Source organism: Etheostoma cragini, chromosome 12, assembly GCF_013103735.1.
Source record: "Etheostoma cragini isolate CJK2018 chromosome 12, CSU_Ecrag_1.0, whole genome shotgun sequence".
Lineage (NCBI taxonomy): Eukaryota > Metazoa > Chordata > Actinopteri > Perciformes > Percidae > Etheostoma > Etheostoma cragini.
In genome coordinates this window covers 22,945,552-22,962,393 of record NC_048418.1, presented here as the reverse complement: position 1 = coordinate 22,962,393, position 16,842 = coordinate 22,945,552, and the positions used below count along the sequence as shown (strand labels likewise).

The following is a 16,842-nucleotide window of genomic DNA, read 5'->3' as shown; positions in this document are numbered from 1 at the left end:
CTATATAAAAGAGACTTCAGATACAGTATTAGGGGACCACTAAGGTCTTTATAAAAGCATCCAAAAAGCACCATGTCAGGGGACCTTTAAAGAAGCGGTTGCTCTATTAATTAAGATTTCTAGGAATAGGATATAGACTAATTACCTATCAATAACACAGCTAATCTAATTAAATGCAATTGATTCTCCTAACATTCAGAACGCTGAATGAAGATTGAACTAAAGAGAGGCACAACAAGTCAAAGTTTGTCCTTCAAAAATGTATTTTTACAGCATGCACCAGTAGTCAAGGCCACCTAAACTGAGACCAAGAGTGATTAGAGACCAAGTCAAGACCAAGACTTTGACGGGTCAAGACCAAGACCAGACCAGTGCCAGACAGCCAGAGCTTCTCCTCCTGTCTCCCGCATTCACTGTTTTGGGAGTGTGTGTTAAGGGGAAGGGTGGGGGGGAAACAAGGCAAACAAGAGAAAGCTCTTAGGGATTTTAATTGGAAACTTCAGTTTAAGTGCATTTACCTGAAGACTCCACTGTCAGCATGAAAACCTTTAATGCCCTTGCTGTCCATCTGTTTTTTGTGACTCATTAACATCAGAAAGAATCCATTTACATCTAATCTGGCAGCAAAGTGCCAATATTGTGACTCCTGGGTGATGAAAATGTAATTTCAAAGTGCTCCTAAAATTCACAACATGATCATTTTACACACAAGTTTATTGAAACCTGTTTTTTTGCTGGTTTATTCAGCAGAACACTGACGTCCCACCCATTAGCAGCCCACAGAACTTTTATTCCCCAAGCATCACTCATCAGGTCTCAGTGATGAGACCAGGGAACACGTTTTCTTCAGCCTGAGACCAAAAACATAATAGCCAGCCCCGCTGGACGGATTAAAAGGCAGCAGAGGCTGACGGGGTGAATCCAGGGAGAGGAAAGATCTGACACTTCCTGATCTGGTAAAGCTGCAGAGCACAGCAGAGGAGGAGGAAGAAGGACAGGAGGAGAGGATGATGTCAGGGTAAAATGAAAGGAGGCAGAGGAGGAGGGGAGGAGAGGTGAGATGAGAAGCTGGGAAGAGATACGAACAGAGAAAAGTAATTGAAAAAAAGTTCAGGGAGGAAGACAAAGAGCCGGAAAGAAACTTTCTTCAATACACTCTCAGAGGTTTGAAAAATGTGGATAAAAACAATAGTAGAGAACAACAAAAGGAAATGAGGGAAAACAAAAGGGGACTAATTAGAGTTAAAATAAGATTTGAGGAACATTGGATTAAAGATAAAGGAAGGAGCAAGAAACTTGTGGATGAAGAGAAGAAAGAAACATCTTATCCCAAGCTATGAATACTCTTGTGAAAAAAGAATTCAAATAAATGAAACCCACAAGGGAGAAAGAAAGAGGGGAGGAGGCCGTTAACAAGGAAGAAGATTTAAATCAAAACAAGACGCTCCCCCTCAAGCTTGAGCATCGGCCACAAGAACAAACTCTTTCAAAATAAAAGCCTCCTCTATGATCTCTGTTGTGAAATGTAATCCCCTGTATTTGCGGGGGCATGCAATATTTTGATCCAATTATGGAAGGTATTTCCAAAACCAAATCATACTATAATAATATGTATACATAATGTTAAAGATATAAGTCCACTCAACACTATCAAAGGCCTTATCCATGTCTTTTTCTAATTTTTAGCAGTACAGTACATTAAGAACGTGCCGTAAGGGCCTTTCTTGGTCATCCCCCACAATACTTGGAAGAACACCATCTAGCCTTTTCAAAATAAAAGCCTCCTCACCGTGCTTGTTGACGAGCAGGGCCAGGTACTCTCTGTGGTAGGAGCCGACGTAGAGCAGCAGAGCCGGACTCTGATTGGTCCTGAAGCTCAGCGAGACGTTCTCTCCTCTCGGCGTCACGTCGGAGTAGATGGAGGACGGCGGAGAGCTGCCGTTCCTTCTCAACTCGTACGGGTTCTCCTTGAAGGTGTAGCTGACGGACGTCTCCGACTTGAAGCTGGCCGACACCTCTGCGGGAAGACGTATGTGGACTTTGAAGTCTGTGTTGCAGGGTTGATTTTCCAGCAAATTTGTGCAATTTGCTTGTTGTTAATAATATAATTTAAACTGTTATCCATTGTATTTGATGTTGTTGGGTATCACAAAATGGAACATAATACAAAAAAGTAGGTACTATTTTACAGCGGTTTGCCATAATTCTCCTTTCCCCCACAATGCATTGCATTACATCACGTACCAAAGATCAAAAGAAGAATGCCCGAGAGAGAGAGAGCGTATAGAGAGATGAGTGTTGAGCAGTAGAAAGCGTAAATTATAGATAAATACACACAGTAGATATATAGATAGCCTAGGTAGATGGCTAGATAGATAGCTAGACAGACAGATAGATAGATAGATAGATAGATAGATAGATAGATAGATAGATAGATAGATAGATAGATAGATAGATAGATAGATAGATAGGTAGATAGGCAGCATATATACTGTATATATATCACCATATGCTCCCAAAATGTAAAACAACATCAACATTTCAACCCTACTGGGTCTCTTTTTGCTTTTTACCTGAAGAAGATCCAGTAGGGTCAAAACGTTGCCTTTTGTATGAAATGTTAAGAGTATAAAGCAGTGTTGCGGACATTACATTTCTTCACTTTTGTATTTTTCATTTGTCCTGCACCTGCCAGAAGGTGGGATGCGCACACAATTTCTTTTATAATGTCTGTTGGCCTTGCAGGATTTTTCTCACTTGGAATTGGCCTGTGCGGGACAACTACGCTCGACAGTAAGTGTGGTCATTTACAGTAAAGGGAATGTGCCTGTGTTACCTTAAATCACTGTATTTTCCTGTTATTTCTGACAATTTGTTAATTTGTGCTGGTGATTTTCCTTTGGGGCTGGCTAAAACCTCTTTGGGGGGCACCAAAAATTCCTCTATGCAGTAAAACCCCAGCCTTGGTGTTGTGACAATCAAACTCAAGATAAGTGTTCTTCCTGTAATATCCTCACTCCAGATGGAAATCAAACCAACAATCCCTGGTTAAGGAGGCCAATGCCTTACCCTTAAGGCCGCTGTGGCTCGGCCCCAGCTGAGCACCCAGGGACCAGTTCTGCTTGGTGTATTTGACCAATTAGCAAATTAGTACCACATTAGTTTGGGGCTTAGCACAAAGGGGGTGGACAAAACATCATGCCAGAGATGTAAGTAGACTACAGTGTGCAGATATGGGCTTGCATATTATGAGTTGGTATATTAAACATTTGCCACTTCCTATGACATTGGATGAGTGTTACAGCAGTGGAAGTAGCATAGCAACAGTAGTGTTTGAAGAAAATTAACCAAAAAAGTGGCAGTTTAATACAATTCTTTCATGGTATTTGAATTCATACCAGCATGCAAATGAATCTGTTTTGATAAATTTAATATTGAAGTAAATTTACATTCATCAGGTGGACACAAACACAACTCCAAAAAAATTGCTAATGTTGCTCTCTGTCCTTTGAATGTGTGAATTGACAACCGCTGTCTGTTAGCCATAACAACTTTAAGGGGTGATAATATGTCAGAGCTATTTATCTCAGTCACTAACTTCACCAGCCATAGAAAAACTTTACTTAAGTGTCTTCATATGTGTGTGTGTGTACCTGTATGGCAGAAGACCCCGGTGTATGCTGACAGGCTGCAGTCACAGTGGAAGCCGTTGGCTCTCTCCACACAGCGGCCCTGGTTCTGGCAGAGCGAGCCGTAGCTGCTGCAGTGACCCGGGCAGCCGGCTCGAACCCCGGGTGTGATCTTGGCCCTCTCCTCCAGGTCCAGGGTGACGCCGTTCAGCTGCAGGGAGCGAATACATCCCCGAAATCCCTTCTGCCTGGACGCTGTTCCTCCTGAAAACATTTAAACAGTGCATTACACTTTATTTTAGAAAGAGATTTTTTTTCAAAGCCCACTCCATGCATAGATGTATTCTAAGTGGAACCATAAAATCCAGCAGATTTGACCAAAAACAGTTTCTGGTAAAGGACCCCCCAGACCCCTTGATTTGTGTTCCCCCCCCCTTCTCAAACCTAAGGTATACCTGCTGTAAAGAGATATGATGTAGTTGCCATCTAAGGTATATGTTATCTCTACCATTTTTCCCATTGGATCACCACCAGGATGGCCCAGTGGTTAAGGTGTTGGACTTAAGATCCAATGGGCTAAAGCCCTTGTGGGTTCAAACCCCATTTCTGGTAAAAGGGTTAGGGTTAGGGTTAGACTGCAGATAGCTGCACGTTCACGGCTTTCTTAAATAGACCACTTGATTGACGGTATATGTTTCACCCAATGAGCAGCAGCTTCTAGGAGGGGAAGAATATGCAAAAAAGTGAAATACGGCTGTTATGAAACAGACTAGCGGACCGACTGACAGCGGTAAAAATATGTACTTAGTCTACTAGTCATTCCACATTTTTTTACAAAGTTGTAGGCTACACTGTGTTTTAATTTCTTTAAATATGATAGTTTCATGTTTCTGTTTTTATGTGATAAATGTGCTGGTATTAGAGTAAAGCGTCTTTGAGTAGCCTACCACATAAAGCGCAATATAAATACAGTGTATTATTATTTAGCCTAATTGGCCACTAAAAGGGAGCAGAGGGAATTCATGTTTCTTGGGAAATGGACCCTAAGGACTCTAGGCTTAATTTCAAACCCTTATTCACAATGTGAGAACATGCTTTACAACCATATGCACAAATCTCTATAAGCTATGTGCAATTCTAAATGTATTTGTACAATTAATATCCATACAGAACAATCACAAAGGGACAAAAACTAGAAAAATAAGTAAGTGACTTCAATACACGCTGTGAGCACATATGTAAAACAATACTCATGTTTTTTTATGCCTCTGACAAGTGACCGCACCAAAATTAAAAGATTAAGAAGCATTGTGGTGTTCCCGGGGTGATGAATGTAAACTACACTACAAACGTATTTAGGCCACGTTATGGGTGCAGGGATGTGAAAGTAATTGAGAACGTTATGAAACGAATGTAAGCTATAATAAAAAAAACATTAGGCCAACATATTAAGGTGTAACACAAACTGTCCTTTAATAGAGAAGGACAAGCAACAAGAATATGAAATCATGAATGTATTGGTCTCTGACCGGTCTGCCATTAATGTCATCTGGGATATAGCTGCATTTTCCCACTTAATCTCCATAGTGCGTCCTGTATAAACCTGAAGCTGAGACCACGGAAGCTGTGCTGCTCATCTCTACTTTTACAGAGAGATTGGACACTGACGCGACGCACATCACTGCCCGCAGGCAGCATCCACACACCAGGCAGCTTCAACAGACTACCGGCCCATCGTGAAAAGTCCAGACTATCCTGATTGCCACTTCGCATCTGCGTGCCAGTGCAACCATTTCTGACCATCTAAACCACTGGTACAGTAGGGTTTCAATCAGACTCTTAACAATAGTGACAAATAATGCATGTTAATAAAAATACAGCAGAACACATGCCAAAGACAATGGAAGTGGATCAGAGCAGCAGCTGATTTAACACATGAGACTCCAGGATTAATTTTAGCCTGGCTGTTAGCCTGCTCTGAACCAGGCTAGCCGCAATGAATTAATCTCCACGGTTACTTGGCTGGGTTCAATTCAGCCTGATTTCATGCAACCAAGTCAAGGCTAAATTCATCCAGGATAACTTGAATATCCCTGCTTAATCCCTTATTCTGGTTTCGTGCAACAGAAACCCAAACAACTACGTCCAAGTTAATTGGGGGGCGCTATGGAGCCCACCTACAGGATTGGGCCAAATCGCTGTACAGACCTGCAAACCTTCCAGGTGTTTATGTGGGTGAGTTTTTGTACATATTGAGGCCGTCAAAAATGTGCTCAAGGGCTAAACCCAATTAGGGTCATCTAGGCCATGGCCATTCTCTTTTTGAATTAATCAGAATCTAGTGTGCCCGTTACCATTTTGTATTTTGCCATATACGATTACAACACCAGGATGGCCGAGTGGTTAAGGCGTTGCACTCAAGATGCAATGGACAGTTGTCCTCGTGGGTTCAAATCCCACTCCTGGTATATTTTGGACTGTTTTCACATAATTTGAGAAGACTAATGTCTTATGTTTAGTTCAGACTGACTACTGTGTTTCGAGTGACATTTCTGTTCAGTGTTGACGGCCAATCATCACGTTAGATTGGGACTTGAAATGAGTTGTGTGGGGGGAAAAATCACCCCTTACAAACACTAAGATGTTTTTACATTTATTATTATATTTAAATACTATGGCCGGGACAGTATACTTGTGTCCGGAATCCTTTCTTTCACAATACATGGGTACCAATTTGATGTGTATTGCGATTGGATGCTCTTTAAGGAGTAATCAGTAACCAGTGTGTCAGGTAACAAGATCAGAACAACTGTGTTAAATTGATGCCTCCCATGCATTAGGGTACACAGGCTTACAGGTATGGGCCAAATCGCTGTATAGACCTGCAAACCTCCCAGGTGTTTATGTGGGTGCCAATTTATCTAGTGTGTCAGGTCGCAACGTTTTGTTTTGCCATTTAGTGCCAAGCTAATATCACCAAGTTACACAGCTGGAAACAGATATGATGTAGTTGCCCTCCAAGGTACAGTGCAATCTAATCAGAAAATACTTTGGTGAATCATTAGTTAAAAATACATATAAACTTTTTCCTCCCACTCTACTATATACATACTGTAACTTCGCAATCAATCTTCTCGAAAGAGGAAGGTGCCTGGGAGCCAATCAGTTTGAATCCAGAACAAAAAAATGGCCCAGCAGTGAGAGCGTGAGGCTCACCAATGAGTGATTGGAAATAGCGAAGCTAAGGCCCGAGTGGTTAAGGTGTTGCACTCAAGATGCAATGGACAGATGTCCTTTTGGGTTCAAATCCTCCTCCTGGTTTTAGATAGATTGTTTCTTCATAAATTGCAGAGAATAGTGTCTTTCTCTTAGTTCAGACTGGCTGCTGCGTTTCAAGTGACAGTTCTGCTCTTTGTTGATGGCAAATCAGCGAATTAAATTGTTCGTAATGTTTCGTAATGTAAAAGATAATGTGTTATGGGTCAAATCGCTGTAAAACTGTGTTTATGTGGGTTTTCATATATAGTGAGGCTGTCAAAAATGTGCTCAAGGGCTCTAACCAATTTAAGTCCAATGCGCTTTATGGAGTAATCAGTATCTAGTGTGCCAGGTAAGAACACTTGGTTTTTGCCGTCAGAGCATAAAACACCAGGGTGGCCGAGTGGTTAAGGCGTTGCACTCAAGATGCAATGGACAACTGTCCTCGTGGGTTCAAATCCCACTCCTGGTATGAGTTAGATGGTAGTGAAGGATGGTGTCTTATGCTTAGTTCAGACTGACTTCTTTGTTTCCACTGACAGTTCTGCTCGGTTGTTGCACATTAGATTTAGTCTTGACGGGAATTGTGTGGGGGAAAAAATAACCCCTTACCAACACTTTGATGTTTTAACATCTGCAGTTGTCCTTGTTGGTTCAAATCCCACTCTTGGTATGAGTTAGACTGTTTCCTCATATGTTACATTGAGTTCACATGGACAACTCCAGGTATCAGTCAATTCAGTGCATTTCAATATCACATATAGACCACACATTTCAAGTTTCACGTATGTCGATAATAACTTTTGCCAAGATACAACCGTTCCCGTTTCAACAGCCATCTACTCATGCACATTTTGTTGTGATATACAACAACATATGTAACAACATAGTTGTGATATAAATATTAGCATTACACTTTAGACCTCCAGCTGATGTGCCAAAACCAGCGCACCCACCAAACATGTGACAAATATTCCTGTCTTTAGCCAAGGATCAACTTTAACACACCATCACACTCCTTATCCCAGCCCATCTCACATTCCTCCATGTGTCCAAGTCTGTATTTCATCTTTCTCTCTAGTTTTATATTTCTCCTCCTCCTGTCATGTTCTGCAGATCCACACTTCGCCTCCGCTCCCCCAGAAGCTCTGAACTGTCAACACTCTTCTCATGAAATGACACAACGATGAAACGGCAATGAGGCAACAAGCTGTAGGTGCCAAACTGAATCGGGGACAGAAGTTTCATCAGCTGTCCGTCTTTCTAATGCCACGCTGGCTGCACACTGGAACAGTGGCTGATTGCCTATCTAACAGGACAAGCAGCAAAACAGCATGCTCACCTTGTTGTTGAATGTTTCAGCTACACAAGATCACTCTGCATGTTCAACATTGTACATTCTGACTGAGATGCAACATCTATTGTTCACATACAACCTTCTATTTCTGCAAAGATCACAGATCGAAACTCTTATTGTGTTCAGAGCACACAGATCTTTGCTTTTAGAGTTTGAAGCTGACAACTTCTTATTGTTCAGCAGCAGCTTTCACACCAATATATCACTGAGCTCCGCTGGACTCTCCTCCAGGCCTCCACTCTCTGCTCTTAATTAGATGCTATGAATTATTGAACCAGGAGCAACAAAGGATATGAAACTTGCATCAACATTTCCTCTGACACGACACAATAAAGAGTAATTTATACAGGAAACTGTAATGGCTAGAATACAGTAATGACAAATGGACCTGCTTGGAATTGGAAATAACCAATCATAGGAGTGACACACTGACTACACAAACATAATTCTAATAATACTAATAATGATCATTTATACTTTATTAATCCTGAAAGGGAAATTACAATGTTTATATACACACTAATATAACCTTCCTTGAGTATGCTCGCACTTTTGTACAGTAAATGCCTTTTTTATATGAATCAGTGCCATAAGTGTAACCCAGCTGTAACACCTATTTTTCTGTATAATAAGTAAGGGATAATGTAGAGCGAGGCGGTTGTTATATTAATTATAACCGTGACAGGGTGATCAGGTCTTGAATCAGCCTGAAGGGGTTGTATTCGCTATAACAGCCTCGCTCTACATCATCCCGCTCATTACATGGCTACTTACCAAATAAAATCAACGATTTGACACAAAATATTTATTTGAAATGGGAGATTATTGATTTAAATACGATTCTATTGCTTCCGCTAAAGAAAATAGTCTGTTGGAATCCTGCATACATAGCAATGTAAGCTCTGTAGCTGTTTAATGCAACAACGGGGGTTCTGCCGTGGTGGACAAATAACCCGGCAGCTGTTTTAATCACTGCAGAAACTGACCGAACATTAGCTAGCGGGCTATCAGCTGGTCTAATTCACATTAAACTGAACATTTCTGTTTCCGTTCCGACTTCTTTGGGAATATTTATGTTGACGTTTATGTCCTTTTGGGACAGCCGCTGCATTTTGACACACCTGTAAGTTAACGTTAAACACGTTGCAATGTTGCTAGCTAAGCGTGTCCATGTTTTGACGGCACTTGCTGATTAATTATCTGGACTTCTTTCAGCGGATTGATTGATAGCTTTCCTCTAAATTAACCAGACTGCGTCCATGGCAACGATGTGTTATACTTAGCAGACCACATTCTGCATTCAAATTCAACCAAGCCATGTAATGATTCAGCTTGTTATGTAATTAAAACATAATTAAATTGTGAATAGCAACCATCTGAAACTGTCATCCGCAAGTCACCACACTTTGAAGCATGACATTACTACTTGAAACATAAGGTCACTAATGTCAATGTAGACTTTCACTAATCTTTCCAATAAATCCTGTGTGAAGAAGAGCCTGGGCTGAGATTCCGCAAAACTTAGTCCCTCTAAAAATCTTGTCAAAGTCCTGGAAATTCTGCTACATTGGTTTTGTAGGGACAGTTTACCCCCAAATCAAAACTACATATTTTCCCTCTTACCTGCTATTTATCTATTAATCAATCAAAATAGTTTGCTGTGAGTTGCCCAGTGTTGGGAGATATTGGCCGTAGGGATATCTGCCTTCTCTCTATTATCACGGAATTATTACGTTGGAAAAAACTCATCTGCAATGTCTTTTTCCAGAAATCAAGATAAGGTTACTCAAGATAATCTACAAACTTGCCCAACTAGTTTCTTTCTATCAAACCTGATTACCGTATCATCGTGCAGAAGTCCCTCTTGGTCTGACATTGCTAGCTTGTGTTTATAGCTAACTTATACTGCTACCTCACCTGAGCTTGCTCACGTTACAGCTCAGCCGAGAAGAATGCCATTAATGTTGAAATGTCGTACGAGCAAGAGACTCTCGTCCATGAGTACTTCTGGGCATCAATACGGTTGGCGTGTGTAGTTTGGTTGTTCCAGGTAGCTCTAGGGACTTTTACTCACAGACACCCAAAAAACACTCCTCCTTTGCAACTTTGTATCAACAACAAGGGAAACCTTTCACATTGCTAAAGGTTAACATGGCAAGGGACAAGGGACCGGAAATAGATCCCTGAGGACCACCATTCATGATCAAAGCAACACAACCGGGGAAAGGAAAGGTCATTGGAAAACAAACTCTCCAACAGGGATGATATCAGAGAGGTGAGGGTTTTAAATACTCTTCATGTTGTTCCTCAGCTCCAACATGGATTACACTCTGCACGTCAAATGGAGACTACTGCTTACAAGATACACTTACAGAGTGTAACGGCGGAGATCAAAGATAACATCAAAGAATCCAAACAGATAAACTCTACCTCTAAGTTAAGACCCTCAAGACCTCATATCAAAGAGCACAACGGCTCGTGTCTCAGCATGAAACCTGCAAAGCATGTGCTAAAGCACATTGGAATATGCGAAAGTGGAAAACAATCAGTGTCAAAATAATCATCAAAGGTGATGCATGTGCATGCCTTGACCTCAAGCTTGGAAAGCAAAACATAGAAAGAAGAAATCCAACACAAGCTGTGTGACAATTGACCACATGTCTGGCAGCACAGCCTCAACACGCAGAAGAGAATTAAAGAGAGAATAAAGAAGAGAATTTCTGCACACTGGAAAAGACCACATCTGTGGGTACCCAGATAGCTCAGTTGGTGGAGCATGCGCCCATATATATAGAGGGTTACGCCTCAACGCAGCGGGTCCAGGTTTGACTCTGACCTGCATGTCTTTCTCCCCTTTCATGTCTTCTGCTGTCCTATCAAAATGGACACTAAAAATGCCCAAACAATAATAATTAAAAAAAGAAAAGACCACATCTGTGCAAGCGGTATACACTAATTACAATGTTTTTTCCACTGTGATATGAAAGATTTGTGAAGTTACTGATTTTAATCAGTAACTTCACAAATCTGGACAAAGCTATCTAAATCTGTAAGACAGAATCGGGGGAGGGCACTCCCAATCTGTTTGCGGGCGTACATTCATGTTATCAATTTATAAAGGTTGTGGTTCACGCTTAATTCCCTCTATTAACCGCACAACATACAACCTTGATGCAAGGTGGCAAATGACAAAATAGTGCTGTAATACTGTGTCTGAAGTCTCTTATATATAGACCTTATTGGTCCCCTAATACTGCATCTGAAGTCTCTTTTATATGGACCTTAGTGGTCCCCTAGTACTATATCTTAAGTCTTTTTTATACAGACCTTAGTGGTCCCCTAATACTATATCTGAAGTCTCTTTCCCAAAATTCAGCCGGTTTACACTTATCACCATTTCTAGCCACTGGGGAACCATAGGCAGGCTGGGGGAACTCATATTAAGGTTAAAAAACCTCATAAAGTGAAGTTTCCATGCCAAAGTAGATTTGTCGTAGTAATCACTGAACATCAGCTGTGTTTATCTCAGCATTGTTTTATCTTTTTCTTCTTTCAGCTGCTCCATGTCTAAAACTGTGTGCCCCCTAGCGGACAATTTAGGAATAGCAGTTTGTTAAAATAATTCTAGCTGACTGCTCATTTAAATTTTTCACTTTCAGATTTATTCTGCGGGCCAGATCAAACCCCTTTGCGGGCCGGTTCAGGCCCGCGGGCTTTACGTTTGACACCCCTGATTTAGGGGTTCAAAAACAACTGTTGTACACTAGATCACTTAGTGATACTGGCCCCTAATTAAAGTTGAAATGAAAAGATCGACACAGCACATTGTATGCCATTGCAGAAAGGACAGGAAAAAAACACAAAAGAACATCAGTCAACATAGATTAGCAGCTAAGCTTCACTTGCCAGGATACAGCTTACATGATATACTACGCCACTGCTGCGTTCCTAGGTATATGTGAAGCCAAGATCAAATAAATCCTCCAAATCCTTGTACAGGAGAGCGCTCTGTCTATGCACAGCGGCAGAGAGGCGTAAACTCTGTGTCCAGCACATCAGTCGGACAGACAGCGATGCAGCACAAATATACAGAGGCTTCACTCTCCAAACAAGGCAAAATAATTGCTCATAAACCTTCACAAAGGAAGGGATTTCTGCATTCTTCACTGAGCTCGCTCAAAATTGCTGCGTATGGTTTTTTAGCACATGCAATACAAACAGCAATAAAGGAATTGAAAAAAGAACAATGGTGTGGATTATAAACCCCAACATGGCTTATTAGTCAAAACAATGGGAGTCAGTGCCTTATAAAGCAAGGCAGGATTATGGCTCTTAAATACACTGTGTACATTGAGATATGGCTTATACAGTGAATGTGTACAAACCAGCACAGCGGCTCATAATTCAAACAATAGAGTAGTTTGCTTTCCAAATCAGGACTCATAAATACAATGTTGGTAAAATGGCTTTTAATTTTAAACAAGCCAATGCTGAGGCTTGTGAATCCAAATAACTCAATACTTTGCCTTACAATACTGCATCTGTACTTTAAATACTGCAAAGGACTGTCTGCTCATGAACAAACTATGCACAAAAAGATGTTGTATGTATGCATAGTAATGCTGCAGAGCCAACTGTTACACAACAGGCCACAAACACAGAAATTAACACTTTTTTTTTGTAATATCTTCTATGGCTGTGGAGAGAGAGAGAGAATCAAAGAGAATCTCATCTTGGGTTCTGAAACTACGCATGTAACAGTTTGGGAGAGCTGAGTTCGAAAAATATGAAGGTTAGCATGTTTGTGACATATGTTTAGGTATTTTTTGTTTATATGGTACCTCCAAAGTTGACTACATCAAATCTAATTGCAACACACATCAAAATGGCACTGACGTATTCCATATTTTCACAACCTAGAAGGTGTTCCAGAAGATGGATTTGAAGCCACGAGGATGGCTTCCATGTTATCTTGAGTGTAACGCCTTACGCACTCGGTCATTCTGGTGACGTTAACATATCTCTAAATGGCCATTCCCTCCAGGACTTTGCAGCCTTTTTATTGACAGTGTTGCAGGCCAAAAAATCCCAGATTTTGCGGGAGCTTTTGTAAAAAATTGCTATAAAACTTGCAAGTGTGTTTTGATAGTTTGTTGCAATGAAGTTGCAGGAGACAGAGAAAGTTGCTAAAAAGTTTAGATTTTTTAAATTCTTTTTTTTAATAGTTTTTCAAAAATGAAAAGGAAACTTGTTTTGGGGAGCATAGAATTACTGATGGCTGAGTTTTTCTAGTAACCTAACCAAAAAGGCTCAAGATGTTGCAAATGTACAGTAAGTATAATATGAAAATAGCTGTTAGATTAAAAAACAAATTTGAACATATGTGTCAGTGATTTTTTGATCTTTACATTGTTAGTTACTTTCCTATCCTGGCCTGGGACACATATGAATTACTAAAGGACTTATTGGACTTAACTTATGATTGCACTTACAATAATGGGCGTAGCTGTCCTCACGTTCCTGTACGTCTTACCAACGTGTTTTTCCTGCATCCACCATGTGTGTGTGTGTGTGTGTGCGCGTCGGTTGAGCAGCAGCCCCGCCCACTGCAGAGAGCCATCAGAATTGAACAGCAGCCGCTTTTATCGACTTTATAGTGAAAAAACATTACAGCGTAGGCTACATTGATGTTGAATTGTTTACAGGTTGGCATACAGGTCTAGAATACAGGTCTTTTGCTTTGAGATGTTTGAGTTACACACGTCTCGTCTTCATAGCAGAAACAAGGAAATGAATATGGCGTCAACAAGTTCCCACTCTTGCTTGGTCATTGGCTCCCTGAGTCACAAACTGATGCAAAGTCTGGCACGTGGGACTGCTGGGATTGGTTGAAGTTGCGGGAAACTCCGCTTATTGGTCATATTAGCGGAAAGGTCTTTTTTGTTAATAAAGACTGGACTTTAACCTCCTCTTGCCTGTCTGCCTCATCCCTGCATTTTGGTCCTCATTCCCTGCCATTGTAACATTAAGTGCTCTCATTGCTGTAATGGTCATGTCAGATTACTGCAAGTAGCTGGTTTTGAATTCAAAATCTCACCTTATACATACCTAATCTTTCATTCACAACCTCTCTATCATCAATCATTCATTGGCAGATGAATGATCTGCTCCCATTCCACACTGCTGGGTCATTCCTTTGATCTGGATGCATACTGATTGGCTCCCAGGCACCTTCATTTTTCATAAAAATTAATTGAGAAGTTACAGTATGTATTTAGTGGGGGGTGGGGTGAACTGACTGACTGACTGAATGTGCTTTCTTTTTTAGAAAAAAATAGTTTTCATAAATGTCTCATGATATATTGTCTCTAGAAGTGTACACTTAATGGTAACAAATCGCAATACACATCAGGTTGGCACCCATGCATCATGAAAGAATGGAATCTGGACCAAAGCATATCGTCCAAGCCCTAGCATTTAAATATACAAGCTTAGCTCATCTCTGTGGACCTTGAACATCTTTATGTTGGGAAGGGGTCATTTCATTCCAAGTCCCAATCTAATGTGCGGATTGGCCATCTTCACTAAGCAAAACTGTCACTGGGCGCTCATTTGTAAGTCTGAACTAAGTAAATAAATAAAAATTGAATTGAATTGAGACAGCCCAGTGATAGCAGTTTCTTCTCACCGGTTAACGGACTGGCTGAATGGGGTTGATCGAATCCATGCAGAGGAGTTGAAGGAGAGATGCCTGTCTAGCGCATTCCTGGGAGATTGCAACATTGCAACTTGGCGGGAGGTTGCACCCAAACCAGAAACCTACTGCACATGTGCACGTCCTCAAGTACGGTGTCTCATAGCATCCATACAGAGCATGGACATAATCATTCACCCAGAATTCCACTATGCACAGTAGTTGAAATCTAGGACGCTGTGCTGTTGTTTGCATGGAATGCTCAATTTACCTTTGTTGCAAAGCCACTAATGGTTGAACTAATGGTTGAAATAAATTGTTTTTTTTTTCTTTTTTACATTGGCCATAACCTACACATTAATTAATCTAGCATACTTTCATTAATTTTCTTAAAATATAGGTTAATACGTTTTGCCATGCCACCTGGGGTAAACCTCCTCCTACTACCCTGATTTGCATTTGTATAGCTCACAGCATTTTCATGTTAAAGCATCCTCTAGAATTAGGCATAGGGGGGCAATGGGGGACAACTGCCAAGCAGGACCACGTCAGTTTTGCTACAAATTGCCGTGTGGCGCGTCGTAAACCTGAACTTCCACAACAATCTACAGAGCCGCTGACTGAAATCCGTTGAGCGCTTGAGTGCAACACGTTACCACTCGACCATCCTTATTTCTAAATGCCACAGCTAACAAACATTACTGATTTCTCCAATATAAATACATATTTCAATGACATCTTAATTGGACACTCCATGACATAACTTTCAAATATGCAATTGTAAAGGCATTCTACCAGGAGTGGGGTTCGAACCCACGAGGGCTTTTGCCCATTGGATCTTAAGTCCAACGCCTTAACCACTCGGCCATCCTGGTAGCCTTCACATGTGCAAAATATGATGTGTGCTGAAGGTCTGATCTGCAATGGTAGTGTTTATGTCACAACATTTCTATCAAGCAAAATGTTTTGAGCAAAACAGACTTAAAGCAGAAAATGCAGAAAATCCAAGTTCTTCTTTACAAATTCAGACTGACTGATGTTCATTCTTCTCTAGAAATGTCTTTTGATATATTGTCTCCATTCAATTCAATTTGTATTTATAGTATTAAATCGTAACAACAGTTAACTCCAGACACTTTACAGATAGAGTAGGTCTTGACCACACTCTATAATTTACAAAGAGCGAACAATTCTAGTAATTCCCACAAGAGCAGGCCTTTAGTGCGACAGTGGCGAGGAAAAACTCCCTTTTAAGAAGAAACCTCGTCCAGACCCAAGCTCTTGGTGGGTGGTGCCTGTCGATGCCAGTTGGGGGTGTGCTGAACAGTGGCAATAACAGTCCAAATAAAGATAATGGAACGATGACTAGAAACAAAACATATCAATATATAACACTTGCTTCACAGCACAACTTGGCCTGGCCTGGCCTGGATCAACACACTGGCTCACTCTGGCACACACCAGCTGGGTTTGAAACCGTTCCCTCATTCACTTACTCAGTATTCCCTTAATTAGTTTTTATTAAATAGTGAACCATATAGGGAACGACCAAACGGGATTCCGGACACTCACTGAGATCATTGTTGCGTCAGAAGATGTTTCGGTTATTTGTGCACGCCCACCATCATGTCAACAACTTGACAAAAAAATGACTCGTTATATGTCCCTGAAACACACCGAGCGCTCCTGAGAATAGTAAAGATTTGTATATATGTTACATGTTAACCTAACACTGTTTAGAAACAAAAAACTGAATTTTTCCTTTTTAGTTTCCACAGGTGCTTCTGCTTCTTCTTTTCCTCCTCAGGGAAAACACAGGAGGACAGAAAATACAGGAGGACAATGTAGGGTACATTGTCTGTATGCTCAAATTAGCTGAGCATTGCGGACATTTTCCCGTGGAC

At 40.9% G+C, this 16,842-nt stretch overlaps 1 protein-coding gene and 4 non-coding genes across 5 annotated transcripts in view; 3 read left to right on the top strand and 2 right to left on the bottom strand.

The window, feature by feature from the left end:
* The window catches only part of LOC117954136 (contactin-associated protein-like 4), a 147,611-nt gene that overhangs the window by 12,663 nt on the left and 118,106 nt on the right, over positions 1-16,842 (bottom strand). The window contains exons 18-19 of the mRNA XM_034887672.1: positions 3,654-3,893; positions 1,790-2,017 (exon numbers count right to left, since the gene is read on the bottom strand). Coding sequence (XP_034743563.1) covers positions 1,790-2,017; positions 3,654-3,893 — 468 coding nt within the window. The remainder of the gene's footprint in view (positions 1-1,789; positions 2,018-3,653; positions 3,894-16,842) is intronic.
* Positions 4,159-4,241, top strand: trnal-uaa. The gene has a single exon. It is a non-coding gene; the product is annotated as a tRNA-Leu (tRNA).
* trnal-caa lies at positions 6,015-6,097 on the top strand. The gene has a single exon. It is a non-coding gene; the product is annotated as a tRNA-Leu (tRNA).
* Positions 7,277-7,359, top strand: trnal-caa. Its single transcript has one exon. It is a non-coding gene; the product is annotated as a tRNA-Leu (tRNA).
* On the bottom strand, positions 15,731-15,813 carry trnal-uaa. The gene has a single exon. It is a non-coding gene; the product is annotated as a tRNA-Leu (tRNA).